Raw genomic sequence first — 21,128 nt, 5'->3', positions numbered from 1 at the left:
TGGTGGAAGTGAATGTACAGAACCAGGGAAACTAGAGTTATTAAGTGGGGGAAATAGAAGTAGATATGCAGATTTTAGGGAGACAGTTGAGTGTGTGAATGTGTGTAATATGTCCAAGTGAGTAGGAAAGACCACAAATCAGAATGGGATAGGTAGTATAAGGTATCAAAATAGGGATGGGACAAATCGGCTTCTTCAGTTCATGTATACAAATGCCAGAAGTATTAGGAACAAGAAGGAAGAATTTTTGGCCTTGGTTGGCACTTCCAGACCACAGGTTATTTGTATTAGTGAAACATGGCTGACAGAAGGTGACACAGCTAGTGGTATTGAATGTGAGGGGTATGGTGTGTTCAAGAGATACAGGGAGAATAAAATGGGGGGAGGTGTGTTATTGATGATAGCAGATGAGCTACAGCCAAGGAGAATAGAAGTGGAACCGCGGGATAGAGATGAGCACATTTGAGGCTATTTGGTGTGAGATTGAAATTAGCAGAACAAAATATACAGTAGGGTGCAGCTATAGACTAGGAGATGGAATAGATGGTGGAGACAGTTTGCATAAGCAAATAGAAGAAATGAGTGGAAGGAGAGTAATTATTATGGGAGATTTCAACTATGGTAACATTGATTGGAAGAAGGAGAGGACACGTGGGAGGAAGGAATTGGATTTTATGCGGTTATTAAGGGATAACTATCTGCGACAGCATGTAATGGAAAATACTAGAGGTCAGAGAGTGCTTGACCTAGTAATTGCATCTGAGAATTTGACTGTAACAAATATGACCACATTGCCACCAATTGGTGAGAGAGCAATCATAGGGTCTTAACTTGGGAGATGGCTAAAGGTGTGAAATTTACAGTTAAGACAGGGTACATGTGGAATTATCGGGCTGGTAAGTATGACAAACTTAGGAGATTGATTGGTACAGTGCCATGGCATGTAAAACGGCAAGGGCTAGAAGTTGACAGTGCATGGGAGGGGGTTAAGAATTGTTTGCATGAAGCAATGGCTGACTGTATACCTAGAGTCTGAATAATAAATCAGGTAGGAGTTAAATGGATGAATAACACCATTAAGCTTGAGCTGCAAAAAAATAAACAACTGTGGAGGGAATTTAAGGAGAAAGGTGACCGGCTGGCACATGAACGGTATAAAGCGCAGGCCAGAAGGGTAACAAGTGTGGTAAGAAAAGCAAAAAAAAAGGACTATGAAAGAACATTGGCCATGCAGGCTAAAGAGAATCCCAAACAGTTTTTTCGATATGGTGCAAGTAGAAGAAAAAATGTATATGGCAGAATGATTTTAAAGAATGCCGATGGTAGGGAGGTAACTGAATCAGTTGATATAGTTGAATTACTGAGCGAGCACTTTGCAAGAGTATATCATCCAGGTGGTGACATTGCAGAAATGAATGAACCAAAAGTGTATATGGGAATTGTGGTGAATGAGGCGGAAGTGAGTAGTCTATTACAAAACCTCAATGTCAATACATCTGTGGGATTGGATGGTATACCAGCTGGTGTCGTATATGAGGCTAAAGAATTGTCAGTACCCTTGACCATTCTGTTTAATCTGAGTCTCGGGTCAGTATAAAAGTGTAAAGAATGTGAGGAAAATAGTTCCACTGCATAAAAGAGGTTCCAAGACTGCTGTTGTAAATTACTGACCGATTAGTATATCAGGAATTTTTGTCAAGGTCTTGGAGAAACTAGTCAAGAGAAGAATACAGGATAGGATAAATGAAAATGGGATACTGTATATGGGGGACAACATGGTTTTGTTAAGGGTAGATCATGCCTTAGTAATTTGCTCATGTTTTATAACACAGTAACAACTGAACTGGATAAGAGTAATGGGTTTTCATATATGACACCAGCTGGTATACCATCCAATCCCACAGATGTATTGACATTGAGGTTTTGTAATAGACTACTCACGTCCGCCTCATTCACCACAATTCCCATATACACTTTTGGTTCATTCTACTGGACCTTGCCAAGGCCTTTGATAGGATACCACATGGAATTCTAATCAGTAAACTGGAGCAGATGAGGATGGATATAGGGTTGGTGAGATGGATAGGAGGGTGGTTGATGGAGAGACCAGAGAGTGGTTTATTCAGGAGTGGAGTCCAAAAGACGGCTTGTGAGTAGTGGTGTGCCACAGGGTTCTGTTCTTGGACCACTACTTTTCAATTTGTTCATTAACAATATAGGAAAGGATCTGAGAGGAAGTGTTCACTTGTTTGCTGATGATGCAAAGTTGGGTAGAGCAATTGTGAGTGCACAGGATGTCAAAATTTTGCAGGATGATTTGTATAGTTTGGAGGACCTGGGCTAAGGAAAATGGATGTCAGTTTAATTTGGCAAAGTGTAAGGTTATGCATTTTGGGGTGAAAAGATTAGCAACTGTATATCACATTGGTGGAACCGTACTCCAGGAGATTGATGAGGCCAGGCATTTGGGAGTGTTGGTGGATAAGGAGTTGAAGTTTAGGGGGACACATCGCAAAAGTGGCTAAATCATCTCATCAAATCACTTGGTTTCTGAAAAATACTTTAAAAAGTTATTGTTCCTCTGTATCGAGTCTTGATAAGACCCCATCTAGACTATTGTGCCCAAATATGGGCACCAGGGTTTCTTCTTGATGGGGAGGAGGTGGAGAGGATCCAGAGATGAGTGACCAAGATGGTCGCAGGTCTGTGGAATCAACCTTATGAGAACAGATTGAAGATTTGTGGGTTGCAAAAATTGGTTGATAGGCAGAAAAGGGGTGATATGATTGAGACATTCAAATTACTGAAGGGTTTCTATAAGATTAATCCAGAAGATATTTTTGAGAATAGGACTGGTGGTGGGAGGACTATGGGCCATACATGGAAGCTGGGCAAAAATGTGGTTAACAGGAGTGTTAAAGCTAGGTTCTTTACTTGGAGAGTGGTAAATGAGTGGAATAAGCTGCCAGATTCCGTTGTGGATGCGATGACAGTGAATGAGTTTAAGGCGAGGTATGATAGATATTGTGTGAAAGACGAATAGTTGTTCTTGACATGATGCTAGGGCCTCCCTCGATGAGTCTGTCGACTCCTTGGAGTTGCCCGTAATAATAATAACAAATGTTTTTAAATAATATTGCATAATAATAGTCAAGACTAAACAACACTCTTAATAACACAGTCAAATATAAACAAAACACCATATCTGCTAAGAAATAATGATTTATCTGAGCAACATGTACTGCAGCTGCTACTGTGGATGATACTAGCCCAAAAACCTTTACATTGTTATACAGTTAGATTGGTTGAGATTCTAATGGTATCATGGAGTTTCACTTGCTTCAAGGAACTAAACTTCACATTTAAATCTATTTGAGTGGAGAATCTTGGCCTTGATTCCAAAGAAGACTCTGTGTAGTGCAAGGCCAGAACTCATCAGGTTTCAAAAAGTTGTGCTTTCCTGACTTTCTTAATTCTAATCTCAGCAGAACAGCCCATCTGTTCAAAGTAACTATTGCCAGGAACAATGTATTGAATTAACACCTGCCAAGGAGAGAGTGAGAGAGGGGATAGTAATTTATTCTTGGTGAATCATAGAAAAAGTACAGTTTCTGCAATGGCTTGAAGGTGGTGCATAGATTAAATTTGCTTATCCTTGGTGAATCATAGAAAAAGTACAGTTTCTGCAATGGTTTGAAGGTGGTGCATAGATTAGTTCTGATGTTCCTTTATGATATCATGTAGCAACTCTTTAACATCCAATAGTAGTGTGGTTAAAGGAGGATATTTATTGATAATTTTCTGGATGGATGCCTGTTTATATCCATTACCATTCATGATTTTTATTTGGTTTAATTTTTCCATCAGAAGGGAATCAATATAGCAGATAAGTGAGCCCATCGTATAAGACGTTTCATAATAGCCTCATTCTCTGATGGGTTATGGTGTGAGGAGGGTTGGATGTATCTGCCCGTAAAAGATTTTTCATGTTGCAGAATATTATAGTGTCCAGAAAGTGAAGGCTTTCGTTATATTCAATATCGAACTTAATATGAGAGTCTTTCTTTTAAGGTTACATGGTGATCAGCATTCATATTTACAAATTTAGGGACACAAAACACAAGTGTTGAAATGATTATTAATAAAATAACACTTGACTTCTAGACGCCTGTATTGAGGTCATCATCAGAAAGATACATGTGTATAGGAAACCAAGCTACATGCTCTTGCACTCTATAAAGGTAAATTAAATCTATGCTGTTAATTAATCTTTTTCTTAGCCTGACCTCTAGTGATAAAAAAATTAAATAAATAAAAAATATATATAAATAATTAATAAATAAAATATACAATAAACTCTGCTAAAGTCCTTTTGTACTAAGATTCTTCTGGATTTTTTCAGTTCAGATTGTTATACTACGATTTTCTTCTGGACTTGTACATTTCAAGTTGCTATTGAATGTTAGGGGAAGAAAAAAAAAAAAAAAAAAAAAAAACACTTCAAGTCTTCTTGTAGTGGGATTTTTCTTTGGCTAGTTCTGGTTGCTATAAAGGCTGCTAATGGGTCCTCCACATTCTTGGAATGGTTAGGGCATCATTTTTGTTCAGATTTGGATTATCTTTGAGCATTTCATCACATGCTTCTTTAAATTTTTACTAAACTTTTCTGAAATACTTTTAAACCTACTTTAGTAAGTGCCTACTTTGTAATTTCCTTACAAAATACAGTTATGAACTTCAATTCTCTGTCTACCATTACCCCAACTCCCTAGCCTCATCAATTTTCTTAAATCCAGTTGGTGAATAGAAAACTTTATCAAAAGAAATCATTATTTCATTGTTCAGCAGGCATAGATCTAGAATTATATTGGTTATAATTCTAGTGAAAAGCTAATAAATGCAGGATAACAAGGATAACAAACTAATAAGTCTGTAGTTTTCTAGTTTTAATTTACTTCCTTCTTTTTTATTTTAATTTACTTCTTTTTTAAAAACAATTATTGAAAAGGATTTTTAACTCTTGTTTTAGAATATCCCCAGCATCTCTATTATTTTTCACTTTCAAAGATTTCTAATGGTGTATATCAGAGGTACGGTAAACCCTTGATTTAACGGACAAAATTTCCAGTCCCTATATCACATGTGAAAATTAACACCCGGTTAATTTTAAAATGGTTTTAACACAAGATTTGCTTATAATTAAATTAACAGGTTATTTTTTGTTATTAATTTCCTGTTATTTTTAACAAATTTTAGGCGAATAGGCCATCATATGTTGGAAAAACACTGTAGTAATTTAGCTAACATAAATGAGTCACTGCCCATTTATGTCTGCTTGCTTGGCGAAGGATTGGCATGTGATCACACCAATCGCGCTGCCTTTTGTTGCATGGTGTGACTTTCTGCGGCAGTTGTAATGCGTGCCGGCTGATGTTCTGACATGCACTAAGCCATGCTCAGTAGTGTGCATTTGTTTACTAGCAGTGAATGGTTTATGTATGTATGCATTTTATAGACCTATTCAATATAAAATTAGATATATATGATTGGTAAAACACATCTTTGTAACCCTAACCTTAAAATATAAACAAATGAAAAAGAGTTAATTTACGTTAAATCAAACATTGGAAGTCATACAGAAGTTGGATTCAGGAGTGTCTGTGAAATTAAACTTTACATATAGAAGACGTTTCTGTGAAATTAAATTTTTCATAGATACAGTACTTAATTTTAATTACATAAAAGTTTCTACATAAGTAAAAACATGTAAATTAGCTAATTTGTCCATTTTTTAACATACGCATTCAGATAATCTACTTTATTATATAACTGACTTTCAGATTTAGCGGACACCCCCCTCGCCCAAATTATTCCATTATATCAAGGTTTTACTGTACTGTCATAATCTATTTTCTCTGTTGATTCTGAAATTTTCTTTCTGTCTTCACTTTTATACAGATTCATGTAGAAATTTTTTGCTTCTGTGATTTCTTCTTTGCTAAATAATTTTCTTCCATTTTGGTCTTCAAGAGCTGTAATATTCTTTCTTCCAAATAAAAGGTTATTTCTTAAAATTCTGAGGTTTCCATTTTCATCAATGATTTTTTGGATCATATCATCCTCTCTTTTGTTAATATCTTTTTTTCTATTTATACATATTGCCTTATTTATTACAATAAATTGTAATAAATTTATTACAATAAATTTCAATAGTTCCTCTTTTTCCCTTCTGCAATCAACTGTTTTCTCTTTTCAATAAGTTTATTTCTTTTTCTGATAGTTTCTTGGTCCGGTTCTTTTTGTTTTCTTTTAAATTTTGTGCAGATTTGATAAGAATGTTTCTATCTTTCTTCTTCCTGGTCAATGCTTATTCCTGTATTTGATATAATTTGTATATTTTCTTTAAGTTTCTTTTCCACTGATACCTTGAAGGTATCTCTGTTTGTGTAAAGTACTTTTTATAGTATTTTTCCTTTATTGCGATGCAACTCTCTCAGCTTTCACCAGTATTTCTATTTTCCCTCTCACCATTCTGTGAACAGAGGTGATGCCAATATGGTTTAAAACACTAACATCCCTGAAAATATGAGTTCTTGAAGACAGTATGAAATCTGTTTCATTTTTTATGGTCCCATTTGGGCTCACCCAAGACCATCTTCTGTTGGGTCTCTTCTTCTTCAAGAAGAGGCTCATCTTCTGTTGGGTCTCTTCTTGAAGAAGATATTCATAGCTTTGAAGTTAGTCAGTTGCAAGAAGTTGATCAGCAAGTGTCCCCTTTCATTCCAAAAGCCTAATCCATATTTTCCTACACATATTTCATTATCATCTCTCGTAATTCCAATTTTCGAGTTATAATCTCCCATGACTGTTGTATATTGACCATTATCTTCATCTATTGCTTTTTTGACATGTTCATAAAATATTTCTATTTCATCATCATCACTTTTGTTGGGCTATAAACCTATATTATTTTGATTATGTTCTTTCATTTAATTTTTAATTTGACAAAAACTACTCTATCAGATAAACCTTTATAGGTAGATATTCTATTTGAAATTTATTTGTTTACAAGAAAGCCAACTCTTTTGATCTTGAATCTTCTGATACTTTTCATTTAATTGCCCTTTTGTAGCTTATTTTATTCTGATTTTATTCTTTGTAGCATATTTTATAGTGCTAGATTGAAAATGAATGAAGGCTGACTTGGTTAAAACATTCCAGAACATTCTTACATTAAGAATACTCTAAACTAAACGTGGGAATTTTCACTCATTCTCAGATGGTTTCAGAACTCTCATTTCTTTAATTTATTAAGTCATATTATTCTAGTTGGCAACTAGGATTACTTTTTTAGGCCTTTCTTCAAATAATACCGAAGTCAGTTTTTTTTTTTTTTTGGTACAGGCAAGTCGAGTTTTTTCCTCCCTCATGGAAACTTGTGTTTTTCATTTCATTGCTCAAAAATCAGCATTGAACTCACACAGTTTTAGAAATATATTTTCTTTGACATATTTTGACTTAATACTAGTATCAATAGTTGTGAGTTTTGCCAAAGATGCCAGATGAAACATAAAAATGAGAAAAACAGGAATAATGCATCAGTGTGTATGAACAGTTAACATTACAAATGCATGTAGATTTTTTTTCTTCCCTTTGTAAATAAAATCTGCTTTCTCCAGATGCTGTTCATCAGCACTAAATATGATAGTCATTTTTTAGCATTATCACTAACCATTCTTTGTGTAGAATGTCTGTCATGGAGCTAGATTAACCATGTATATATTTTATTTACTTTGACTACAGAATTTCTTTCATTCCTGAAAATTAGTTTTTTGAAAGTGATGTCTATTGAACAGATCAGAAGATACAGAACAAGAATCTAGTAGTTGGATACTTCCTAGTCTCTCCAAATGCTATCAACAGATTTTAATTCCTTCACTGAAATTAGTCCTTTCAGTTTTGTCTACATTGGGATCACAGCACAGAGATGCAACATATCAGGTATTTTTTTGAAAAATGATTTTTTTTATATAACTTCTTAAAATGATCATAAACTTGCTGTCTTCAAATACAAGAGCTTAACATGCAAAGTTAAATTGAAATCTTGTCACTAGCATTCTTTTTTTATAATTAGGGATGTGCCAAAGCCGAATTTGGCCAAATTACCAAATATTCGTCTGAAGAATAGTGAATTAAATTTTATTAAAAAATGTTTTTTAAAATAAAAAAATCATTAATATATACAGAACCCCATTTTTACATTCCCACAATTTACATTTTCTTGCCATTTGCATTGTTTTCCGTTGGTCCCATCTTAAGGCCTATTCCTACGATATATTGTTTTTCTGCCATTAACAACTTGATGCGGACATTATTTCCTGTGATTTTCATTTTTTTCTCGGATGGCAATACTGATTTTCGAATCGATTTCTGCAGAAATCTGCACATTTCTCTTCTCAGGTGGCTTTGTTTTCGTAGTTTTGCTTTTGCCATCACGGTGACCTGCACGTTTGCAGTAGTGATGAGCAATACCGTGATTTCTCAATCACAGTATGAATTGATATTGTGGAATTTCTGCTACGTAATTTAGCATGTGAAAGTTGCTTTCAAGTTGTGGTGGTGGATTATCTATGTTAGTAACATGGACAAAAAAGACAGAAAATGTATTTCGGTAGAAGAAAAGATGGCAATTCTGCGACGTGTAGATTGGCATGCCCAAACACTGCATTTAGCAAAAGATCTTGGACTCTTCGTGTCCACTTTGAACACGATAGTAAAAAACAGGTCAAGCATTGAACTCAATGCAAAGCAATCTGGAGCTATGTCAAAAAAAAAAAAAAAAAAAACGAAAAGCAAAAACAATCAACAATTAAAGATTTTTTTAAATAGATAAATGTAAGTAATTGTAAATTCATTTATTTTCAGTTATTAAATTTTGTAATCGAGTATGTAGACTCACATACTAGCAGTAAGTCATCTTTTAGCCTTTTTTTAATGTTTTTTTTTTACATTTCCTGCTATTTACACTTTTTTCCATCAGTCCCCTGAAAAGTAAAAAAAGGGAGTTTTACTGTATATATAAATGATAAAGTTTTGAAAACTGACTGTAGAGTTTATCAGAATGCAATCTTCAGTATTGGAGTTGCTTTAGTTTGTACCACTTAAAAGACATGTATGCTTCAAGGCATCTATATATTTGCCTTTTATTAGTTCTTTTGATTAAGGTTACAGTGTCCTGACAACTGTTTTGAACTGTTGGTTCTCATTGAAGATCAGGCAGAAACCTTAAAATGACAAGAATCCTCATTTAATACTAAAGCAGTTCTGCTTCAGAAAATTGCATTTTTCATAAAACAGCAGTTGGTGCTTAAAGAGTAATTATCAAAGAAGAGCTTAAATGGATTCGTTTCGGCATTGTAAAATAAACAGATCAGTCCATATTTCATACACTACTTAAAAAATTTGAAAGTCTTTTAAGTAACACAAGTTAAAACAACTCCGATGCTGAGGATTTCATTCTCATAAACTCACTCTTCTGAATTTGAAACTCTCCAAGTTTCAATATATATATAATGTATATTCAGCTACTAAATAAGAATGTTCGTTAATATTTCCCATTTTTCTTTATTTTGCTTTCCCTAAATATAATCATTTTCAAATGTTTAAGTAGAGAACCAAGATGCTTCAATTTGAAATAGGTGAGATATTGTAATAGAGGATATCATGGATTTATTCATATTTTACAGCCAAATATAGAAACTTAAAACTTTCAAAAATTTACCAAAGTGTTTGTAAGAACATAACCTTCTCATAAGCTTTCTAGTAAATTTTTGATGGATCCATAATATCATCCATTTTGATATAATAAAACTGTCATTTAATTTCATAGAGGACATTGTATTTAAAAAAAACAATGCAGCATAAAATCAGAACAAATTATTACATTTGTTTCTTCAAATAACAAAAATATTAATGACTATTTTGAACTGTGAAATATAGAGAATAATTATGAATTTACTAATCAAAAAGAATTTGCAATAAATTATGATGGGAAAAGTAATTTTTCATCATTTTTTGGAGTAGCATACATCATCTAGTTTCTTTATAAATATTTCCGACTTCTGGGGGGGGGGGTCTTTCAAGAAACAAGCTGGTAGCTAGTGCTGAAAGAAATTTTCTGAGAAATTGCACTGTGGAAGCCATGGGAAACCCTTTTGTTTAAATGGCTGCACAAGATAAGTGGAGGCTTTAACTGAGTGGTTTGGCCAAAGCGAAATATCTTAAAAACACACTGAAGCAGCCAAATACCGAAACAAAACCAAATATTTGGTGGGTCTCTGTTTGTAATGTTATGAACATTTTAAAAATATATAAACAAGGCATAAATCCTTATCATATTTTTTTGTCATTTTTTTCTGACTTGTGGCAATACTGGACTGTCTAATACTCTCTTTCAAATATGGTTGTGTACTTAGTGGTATTCTGAACTTTGGTTTCTTGGTTTGATTATGGAAATGAACAAGCAAGCTTTTTTTTAATTATGGAGCTTCCTACTATAAAAACACAATTTTTTTGCCTGCAGTTACTTTAATATTAAGTTACTGAAAGGAAGGCATTATTGCATTATTTCATGTGAATAATAATATACTGATGCTTGCTGACCTTTGTAGTACTGACTCTTCAAAATCAATGGAATTTGGAAGTATATTTATATGCATTAATAAACTGTGCAACTGATTTTTTTTATAGTATAAGGATTATAAAGAACTGAAATTGTAGATAGTTTTCTACTTGTAGGTTTGTCATAAACTTTCAAGATGGTATTTTTCTCAGATCTTATACAGTGTTAAATTTAAAAATTAAATAGGACTAGTTCAATCTCAAAACCAAAGCACAATCTGCTACTGATTATTGCAAGATATTAGTATGTTTCTGAGGTTTAAAAAAAATTGTTTTTTGTTAGTATGTTTTAGGTTTCCATATCTTCAAAAAATGTTTGTTTCTACTCCAATTTACCTTATTCTTGGTTTCATCGTATTCTCTATATTATTCTTATATTTTAGCTCATATCATGTGATTTTCACTATATTTTTATCTAGTATTATTTCCATATTCCATTTTCATTCGCTGTTTATCCCCTTTTTTTTTAAACTTAAATTGCTAGACAATCTTTGTTTATTCAGTATTGAGAATATGTATATATACTCAATATATATGTATATGTATATATTCACCATCATCCCTAGTAACGGACTATTAAATTGCAAGCCCTCTCAGTTGTCTGTATTCCTTATAGTCTGTGTGGAAGCCTTCCTATTATTTTATTTTGCTTTCTTGTAGAACTGGAGGTTGTATGTATTGGAGAAAACAGTATAATCTAGCATTCTGAGGTCTCATTAGTGTGAGCCAGACACAGAAGTGATACCAAAGTTGAAGTAATGGAGAAGTCATATTTCCATGTACAAGTAGTCAAAAGGTCTCACACCTAATTACTAAAATTAACTGAATTAGAGATAGATGTTGAAAGTTTTTCCACTTGGTTATACTATAAATTAAAGATGCTAATAAATTATTTTCTTGGTTTAATCCTTTATTATTATTATTATCATCATCATCTAAGACCTCCAGGGAGTCAAGGACTCATCAGGGTGGCTATAAATTACCCAAACCAGCTATCATACCTTCCCTTAAATTCATTCACACTAGATGCACTCATTGCCCCAAAAGGCAAACTAAGCCGCTCACTGTTCTATGAGAGAAAAGCTTAACTCTTACCCCTTTCTTGACTTTGAATAAACTTAACTTCCTTGGATGTAATTCTTCTCACCTTGCATATAACAAAAAATTTAATTAGAAGCTATCCTATAATATCCATTCAAAAGTTTATAGACCTTTATCATATCAACCCTCTTTCTCTTGTTAACCAGAGTCTGTAATCCATATACTCACAATTTGTCCTCATAATCTAAATTCCATAATCCAGATATAATCTTTGTAATTCCCCTTTGCATCCTTTCCACAACTCCTTTATCCTCTTCGAATCCAGTAGACCAAATCTGCACATGATAATCTAAGTATGATCTTTTTTTCAAAGCCTTATGAAGAGGTAAGATTGCTTCCTTATCATTACATGTCAAGGTTTACTTCACCATCACAATTATCCTCTGAGTTGTATTTGCAACTTTTGCTATGTGACTTTTAAATTTCAAATTCCTATCCACCAATATGCCAAGATCCCTTGCCTGCTCAATTTCTTGTAGCATAACCTTGCTGATATAATATGCTGCTGGAAATCTAATCATGCCGAAGTGCATAACTTTGGCATGATTAGATTTCTTTACTAGCATTAAACTGACAGGCATTTTTGTTTGACCAAATTTGAAGCCTGTTCAAATAATTTTGTAAGTGCTGAATATCAGTAGCATTCCTGATTGCCCTTCCTATCTTTGGATCATCACCAAACAATTGCACATCTGATGATAGACCCTGCTTGATGTCGTTAATGTATAGATTGCACAATAATGGCCTAAGGACTGAACCCTGAAGTGCACCACTAGTCACCTTATTGTGCAGATTCACATGCACTGTATACCACTTTTGATATCTGTCTATCAACCATCCCCTGATCCAAATCAAGAGTTTGTATTCTAATCCCATATTCTCCAGCTTATGCAACAGCCTTTTGTGTGGTATCTTATCAAATGCCTTAGAAAAATCCAACATTATCATAGTGTATCCATTCCCTTTATCCAACTCAGCCATAACATTGTTATAAAATATGAGCAAATTGCCAAAACATGACCTTCATTTAGTAAACCCATGCTGTTCCTTGCATAGAATAGCTTGCTTGACAACCCATTTCTATATGCGAGTCCTTACCAGCTTCTTTAAAATCTTCACTACCACACTAAAGGTACTGATAGGTCGGTAGTTAGGCACTTTCGTTTTTTGCACAACCCTTGTACAATGAAAGTATCATACATTCCTGAGCTTTCTTTTCTTTGTGGCATAATGATAAAATTCTTTTGGATTGCCTTTAGCTTGCATGGCCAATTTCTTTTTATACTCCAATTTAGCTTTTCACGCAATGCTTGTTACTTTTCTGGCCTGAACTTATATATTTCATAAATCCTCTCACTTTTATTCTCACGATATTCTTTCCACGTCATCTTCTTCTTATTGATCTCTTGCTTAATAAGGCTACACATCCATTTCGCTCCCGACCTCTTTGTTCTTTTTTAAGCACTTTTTCAAATATTTCCATATATTGTTGACATTTTCCCCATTCAGTAATTGATACCATGGGACCAAAGATAGTATTCTCCTAAGTTGATCATTTCCAGCTTTGTAGTTCATGTATTCAAGAATAAGGCTACTGGTGGTCGCCTTCTTCTTGACAGAGACTAATGATGCTACAAGCAAATCCAACACTCTTTGACCTTGAGTTCCTTCTTGCACATGCTGCTTGAGAAAGTTGTCTTGCAACAATTCAATAAATTCCTTTTCTTTTTTATCATGAGATTTCTCTTCTACTCAATCAATGTTTGGAAAATTAAAGTTACCCATAATGATCATTCATTTGGTACCCATAAGGCTAAATTGGCAATTCATTTCTTTGTCTCCTGCAACTGGGCCACCAGGTCTGTAGCAACAACCCACCATATAATTCATTATCCAAGTGTAAGCAAACAAAGTTTGCACATGAAGTAACTTCATGACTGGGCAACCTCTTATATGTAGAGACTAATGACCTCATATCAGTGGCCTTGGTATCTCATAATGCAAAGCACATATCCTTATGGACATGTATAATACTATGCATTATGGGAAGAGTCACTACCCAGACTGGTTTCAACCTTTATTGAGATCTCATCAGTGGTAGCCAGACCCAGAAGTGATACCAAAGTTGAAGTGATACAGAAGTCATATTTCCATATTCATAAAGATATTTGCTTGGCATCATGGGATGCTAAAGCAAGTGATGTGAGGTCATTAGCCTCTATATATGAGTAGCCCAATCACGAAATACTTTACTTGCAAACTTTGTTTGCTTACACTTGGATAAAGAATTAAACCAAGAATATAATTTCTTGACATCTTTAATTTATAGTATAACCAAGTGGAAAAACTATCAACATCTATCTCTGATCCAGAGTATTGTAGTAATAAGGTGTGACACATTTTGGCTACTACTTGTACATGGAAACATGATTTCTTCATTACTTCAACCTTCATATCACTTCTGGGTCTGACTCCCACTGATATGCATTAGTGTTGAAGTGGTTGCTGCACTGAAATATGATAAACTCTTCTTGGGGACGGGTTTTTGCCCGTCTCTGAGTGGGGCCACCACTGAGTTTATGGCTCTACTTGTTGGTGGGGTGAGCCTGCCATTGGGCAGAGCCAATGCTGAGGATTCCTCTCCTGTGGCAGGATGGACCTGTCACTGAGTGGAACCACCACTGAGTAAAATGATCCTTTGGCTCGCTTGCACTTGCTGAGTTTAGAGTGATCTGGGGGATCGTCTGAGTTTTTAGAGACTTTTCTTCACTTACATAGTGAAATTGGTCTGGGTGGTGACCCTTCCCATAATGCATACCATTATACATGTCCTTAAGGATGTGGGTTTTGTATGATAGGATACTAAGGCAAGTGATGTGAAGTCATTAGTCCCTATATACAAGTTGCCCGGTTGTAAAATTACTTCATGTGCAAACTTTGTTTGCTTACACTTGGATAAAGGATTAAACCAAGAATAGAATTTCTTGACATCTTTAATTTATAGCATAGCCAAGTGGAAAAACTTGCAACAACCGTGTAATTGTACTTCAGTAATCTAACCCTCCAATTACTAGAATGGCAAATTGTCTTTCTGATATAATTGGGTAAACAGTAGATTATTATTTTTGTTGTTTGCTTGAAGCTTTGTTTGAAACCATTTGTTAATTTGCATATTTTGATTTTGTTCATTTCAACTTTATTCAAGCAAGTCAAGTATGTGGCAAATAGCATTGTTTATAATGAGATTCTAAAAATTGACATTATAATAGCACCTCCAGTTTTATAATGAAAATATATTTTGGGGGTTCTTAAGGGTCATAGCTGTATAACTGAGAGGAGACCTCCACATAGCCTTTAAAGGAATGCGGAGAACCGACCAGGGCTTCTGACCTAATGTCCAATCCTCACCTTCTCGTGGTGCACCCTGTTGGGTATCTACTTTGATACTGAACGAACGAGGATGGGCTGGCAATTTGGGATTTAACCGACCAAATTTTATTCTTATTGGTTAAACCAAAATAAAAAATGATGGTACAACATGACAAAATTTCATGCCGGCTGGGGCGTCGCCCGGTTAAACAAGGCCCCCGTTGTCTTCACCAGGGAACCAGGGCGAACAGCGAAAAGTCAGCTACTGGAACAAATCTGAAAACAAACCCCAACTCAACATCACCAGAGTTATAGATCGGTACTATCAACGTAAGAAGCCTGAATGGCAAAGAAATGGAGCTATCTGAGGAATTAGATAAGTACCAGATCGACATAATAAGGGTGACTGAAACAAAAAAGACCAAAACTGGTGAGATCTTTCTGAGCAATAAATACAAAATGTTATATTCAGGCAATGACAATCAAGGAAAAGAAGGAGTAGAAATAGTATTCAACACAAAATACGATGCTAATCTTCTTGAATGGCAGTCAGTCTCAAGTAGAGTAATGTGGGCAAATATGAGAATGGGGAACTGGACAATGAGACTTATTTGTGCCTATGGTCCCACAGAAGGTTCTACTGAGGTAGAAGTGGAGGAATTTTTTGAGGCTTTAGAAAAAGCAACTGACACAATGAAAAATGAAAAGTTGATCCTTGTTGGGGATCTAAATAGCAGAGTAGGAAATGATTGTGAGACATACAAAAATATTTTGGGAAAATTTGGAGAAAAGAGCAAAGCTAATAATAATGGCAAATATCTGTTGGATTTCTGCTCAGGACATGGACTGGTTATTACTAACACCATGTTCCAACATAAAAATGTGCACAAATTCACATGGAGAGAAGAGGCTAGGAATAAGAAAAGTCTCATTGACTATGTTATTGTTGATAGTGATGTTTTCTCCCTGGTGCAGGACAGCAGAGTGTACAGAGGATTTGAAATTGGAAGTGATCACTATTTAGTCTTGAGCAGGATAAAATTGAATTTCATATTGAAAAGAATAACAGTAAGAAAGTTTAAAGCGTATTTTAGTCTACAGTTCACATCTGAGAGCTGCTCAATAAAAGTTGAGCAGCTCTCAGATGTGAACTGTAGACTAAAATACAGAAATATTATTGAAAATAAAATAAAAGAGTTTGAGAACAGGAATCAAACCTTGGAGTTTCAGTGGCAAACTCTGAAGAAAACATTGATTGATTCTGCCAGAGAGGCATGTGGTGAGGTTGTGTGCAAGGATAAAAAAATCAGAACTCCCTGGTGGACACAGGAAGTTAAAGAGGCGGTGAAGGAAAAGAAGAAAGCATATCAAAAGTTCCTGGCAAATAAGTCAGCTTTTGCTCTTACAGAATACAGTGACAAATGTAAGAAAGCTAAACAGTGTGTAAAACTAGCTAAACAAAAGTCATGGGAGGACTTTGGCAAGAATATAGAAAATAAATATCAAGAAGGTGGCAAAATATTCTGGAGGTTGTTGAACAAGCTTAGGAATGGAGGAAAGAGTGCTGTAAAAGGAGTTAGAGATGATAAAGGTGACATGAAAACAGGAGAAAAAGATATCCTTGAAGTATGGAGTAATTACTTTAAAAAACTGCTAAATGAAACAAGCAGTGATGACAGCATAGTGATAAAAAAATACTGACCAGGCATGCAGTCAGGAATACATACTTGAAGTAGAAAAAGACATCAAAGGCTTGAAATGTGGAAAGGCAGCAGGAGTAAATGATATTCAACCAGAAATGCTGAAGTATGGTGGTATAAAAGTCTTACAGTGGCTGCACTGCATAGTTCAGAAAGCTTGAACAGAGGGACGAATTCCCGATGATTGGAGTAGAGCCCTCATAGTACCCATATATAAAAAGGGAAATAAAACTGAATGTGAGAATTACAGAGGTATTTCCCTACTGAGTGTTCCTGGCAAGATCTATGCAAGTATACTTGAGAAACGGTTGAGAAGAATTGTGGAAGAAAAGCTTGGTGAAGAACAAGCTGGATTCAGGCCAAATAGAGGCTGTCAGGATCAGATCTTCACTTTACGACAAATAGTCGAGAAAGCATGGGAATATAACAAAGATCTATATTTAAGTTTTGTCGATTTGGAAAAGGCATATGACAAGGTACCAAGAGAGAAGCTATTCAATACGCTGCAGTTATATGGTGTCAATGGGGCATTATATCAAGCAATACTTAGTCTTTATTTGAGTTGTGAGTCAGCAGTTAGAATTGCAGGAAGTACAGGAAGATGGTTTAATGTTAAATCTGGTGTGAGACAAGGATGTACATTATCCCCTCTGTTATTCATTATCTATATGGATCACATTATGAAGGAAAGTGGTATTAAACCTGATATCAAAATTGGAGATGTTAATGTCAGCTCTTTGCTTTATGCGAATGATGTTATACTTCTAAATAAATCCGCTACAAGTCTGCAAGATTCTCTGACAAAATTGAATAGCTGTTGTAATAGATATGGTATGAAGGTCAGCAATAAAAAGACAAAGACAATGAAAATAGGCAGAATCATTGAAAATGTCAACTGTGAATGGAGAACCTGTGGAACGAGTAAAACATTTCAGCTACTTAGGCACAATTTTACTGAAGATGGTAAATTCAATATAGAAATAGACAACAGAATCAGCAAAGCTGGTATGGTGGGAAGTCAATTGAATAAATTCATAGGGAATAAGAGAGAAATTAGTCGGAACACTAAATTAGCTGTATACAAGACAGTGTTCAGACCAGTTTTAACTTATGGGTCTGAGAGCTGGGTCAGAAGTAAAACACTTGACCAAAGACTAGAGACCGCAGATATGAGAGTCCTGAGAAAGATTAGAGCCTTGAACAGATGGCATCACTGGCAATATCATATTAAAAACGAGGATATTAGGAAAGAACTTGACATTGTCAGCATCCAGGAATGCATTAGCACAGCTAATCTCAGGTGGTATGGTCACTTAAATAGAATGGGAGAGGAAAGATTAGCAAAACAAGTATTCTCTGCCAGGTTGGCAGGAAAACGACCCAGAGGAAGACCAAGATATAGGTGGATTGATACGGTACAAAGTGCCTTAGACGATAAAAATATACGATCTGATAATGTTGGAGTCTTGACAAGTAACAGACTGATTTGGGGGAAAATTGTAGATAGGAAGTTAGTAATGATGTAATTTTTTCATGTAGTACTGTCATATCCTGTACACCCCCCTTGAGGGTACATGGCAGGAATTTGATGATGATGATGAAATATATTTTGTTTATTAGAATTGTTCTCTCTGTATAAATATAATAAAATAATCTCATTTTACTCATATAGGGTATTGCAATAGTGCAATACTGAATTCTAACTTTACTCAATTTTTAAATGTTTTGCTTTAAAGGTTTTAAAGATTTTATTTTGCTGATTAATTTTTTTACCTTACAGCTACTAGTGTTTGTTGCCTCTCATGTGGAACTTTTCACTACTGTTCTTCGTGATCGTTCAATCATTGACTCTTCTTCAGGTTTGGAAGAACTGTCACTTATAACTGCTGTGTTATCTAGGGCTCCACTGGAAGGTCAGTGTAAAATAATACATTTATACTGATAATTCAAAGATTAATGATATTTACAGTATAGTAATAGAAAACTGTTTACAAAAAAATCAGTCTTTGTATAATTGTTAAATATCCTTTCAATTTTTCAGATACAGGAGAAATAACTGAAGATACAACTTTGGTGGAACAACGAGGGCAGTTGGGTCTCTTGCAGCATCAACTTCTTGGCTTGCTTCCTCAAGTTATTGTTGCTCAGTTTGGAAATTCCCATCAGATAGATCAAAATGCTATGGATCAGATATCACTTACAAAATTACAAATAATTTCCAATATACTGTGCTTTTGCTGTACAACTGTATCACATTCAGGTATTTTTTGTTTTGTTTTGTTTAGTTTGTAATGTTGAATGTGGAAACATTTATATACTGTAAAAATTTTATAAGAGTGCATCATTCATCAGCATGAAATTTCTGATATGTTCTGTTCACACATTCTTGAATGCTAATAATGTTAAGTTCTTTTCTGATATCTTATTTTTTAAAATATTGTCTCGAAAGTTTTTGATCAGCTGCATTATGTCTTACCCAACTTTCAAATCATAAGAAAATGAATTAGTTTAAATGGCATCTTGTATACTGCCAGTTCAGTGTTTTGGCAAATTTCTCTCGTATTCCACGCCAACATGTGCATTGTCAATCACGCGATATCGCGTGATGCGAGTTCTCACCGCTCGGCCGATCACGTGTTAATCCGTGGACGTCGCTATCAAGTTTCTAAGCGGAATAGTACAGTGGCCACAGCGAAACGGCACGTAATATTTATATTATGTGCCGTAATAGATATTTAGAGTACATAAATCCTATGTACATAATACTAAAAGCATATAAATAATATATTTAACTTATTTTGAGCACAATAAAAACTAAATAAAAAAATATAAAAAATTTGCCCACCACACGAAATTCCAATTTTCAGCTTGGCAATGAACGTGTTAATGGATTCAACTGACTCTGTACCATGCCAGTTTTGTTTGCACTGTTATGTGCTCCCATATTTAATTTGCCATTTCACTAATTTTAGCTAAAATGTTTTACTTGTTCCATTGGTGTTCATTGAGAATGCAGAACGTTTTCCTCAGTCATGTTTAGTTTTCATAGTTTGTCTTTCTGTACTGATATTCAATTTGTTAAAGTCATTATGTAATTTATTTAGAATCTTGAAGACATACGAGAGTGGTCTGAAAAGTTATCGACCTTGACCATAGATGGCAACACTATCAGCACAATTTTTTTTTTCTGAGTTGGTAGATTTGTCATAAGCATCCATGTGAAATTGCAAGTCATTCTATCAAGTAGTTTGTTTTATACAGCTGTCTGAAGCAAAAGTGTTGTCTGTATCCCTTGAAATGGATAAATTTGAGTATCGTGCGGTTATAAAATTCTTTGTGAAAGAAGATTTAACGCCAAAAGAAATTCATTTGAAGTTCATAAAAGTTTATTGGCACTCTTCTCCTTCGTTTTCGACAATTAAGAAATGGGCTGCCAAGTTTAAACATGGTCGTACCAGTCTTAAAGATGATCCACATGAAGGACATCCAGAAAGTGTAACAACACCAGAAATTATTCATCAGTGCATGATATGGTATTGAGTGACCGGCGAGTCAAAGTGCGTGAAATTGCTGAGACTATAGGCATTTCAAAAGAATGTGTAGGATATATTTTGCATGAAGAAGCAAATTAAAAAGCTTTGCACAAGATGGGTACCATGCTGCGCACAGCAGATCAAAAATGCACTCGCATGCAAATCTCTGAACAGTGCTTGGAGCGTTTTAACAAGAATAAAACTGATTTTGTGCATCAATTTATTACTATGGATGAGACTTGGATTCACCATTACACACTAGAATCCAAACAGCAGTCAAAACAGTAGACAGAAGCTGGTTGTTCAGCACCAAAAAAGATCAGTGGGTTCCATCAGCAGGAAAGGTCATGGCATCGGTGTTTTGGGATGCTAAAAGCATTTTGTTTATTAATTATCTCGAAAAGGGTAAAACAGTAACTGGGGAATATTATTCCGATCTTTTAACCAGACTAGATGAAAAAATTTGTGAGAAAAGACCCGGTTTTCAAAAGAAAAAATCATCTTTCATCAGGACAATGCACCTGCCCACAAAGGTGTTTGGCAATGGGAAAATTAAGGGATCTGCACTATGAATTGTTGGAACATCCACCCTATTTCCCAGATTTGGCTCTCTCTGATTTCTGTCTCTTCCTAAAACTAAAACTCTTCCTCGCTGGTCAGCATTTTTGAAATTATAAATTTGTTTTTTTCATTTTTAGGCCAAGAACTTTTCAGACCACCCTCGTATAGAGGATTTATTTATAAC

At 34.8% G+C, this 21,128-nt stretch overlaps 1 protein-coding gene across 3 annotated transcripts in view; it reads left to right on the top strand.

Annotated features, from left to right (window-relative positions):
• The window catches only part of Nup205 (nuclear pore complex protein Nup205), a 610,691-nt gene that overhangs the window by 510,457 nt on the left and 79,106 nt on the right, over nucleotides 1-21,128 (top strand). For all 3 annotated transcript variants that reach the window (XM_090405724.1, XM_090405715.1, XM_090405707.1), the window contains exons 32-34: nucleotides 7,857-8,001; nucleotides 18,631-18,763; nucleotides 18,892-19,110. In XM_090405724.1, coding sequence (XP_090261850.1) covers nucleotides 7,857-8,001; nucleotides 18,631-18,763; nucleotides 18,892-19,110 — 497 coding nt within the window. The remainder of the gene's footprint in view (nucleotides 1-7,856; nucleotides 8,002-18,630; nucleotides 18,764-18,891; nucleotides 19,111-21,128) is intronic.

Source organism: Typopeltis vanoorti, chromosome 2, assembly GCF_054136105.1.
Source record: "Typopeltis vanoorti isolate ZY-2024b chromosome 2, IOZ_Tvanoo_1.0, whole genome shotgun sequence".
Lineage (NCBI taxonomy): Eukaryota > Metazoa > Arthropoda > Arachnida > Uropygi > Thelyphonidae > Typopeltis > Typopeltis vanoorti.
Note: the sequence above shows the minus strand (reverse complement) of the source record. Positions and strands in the feature narration are given on the sequence as shown.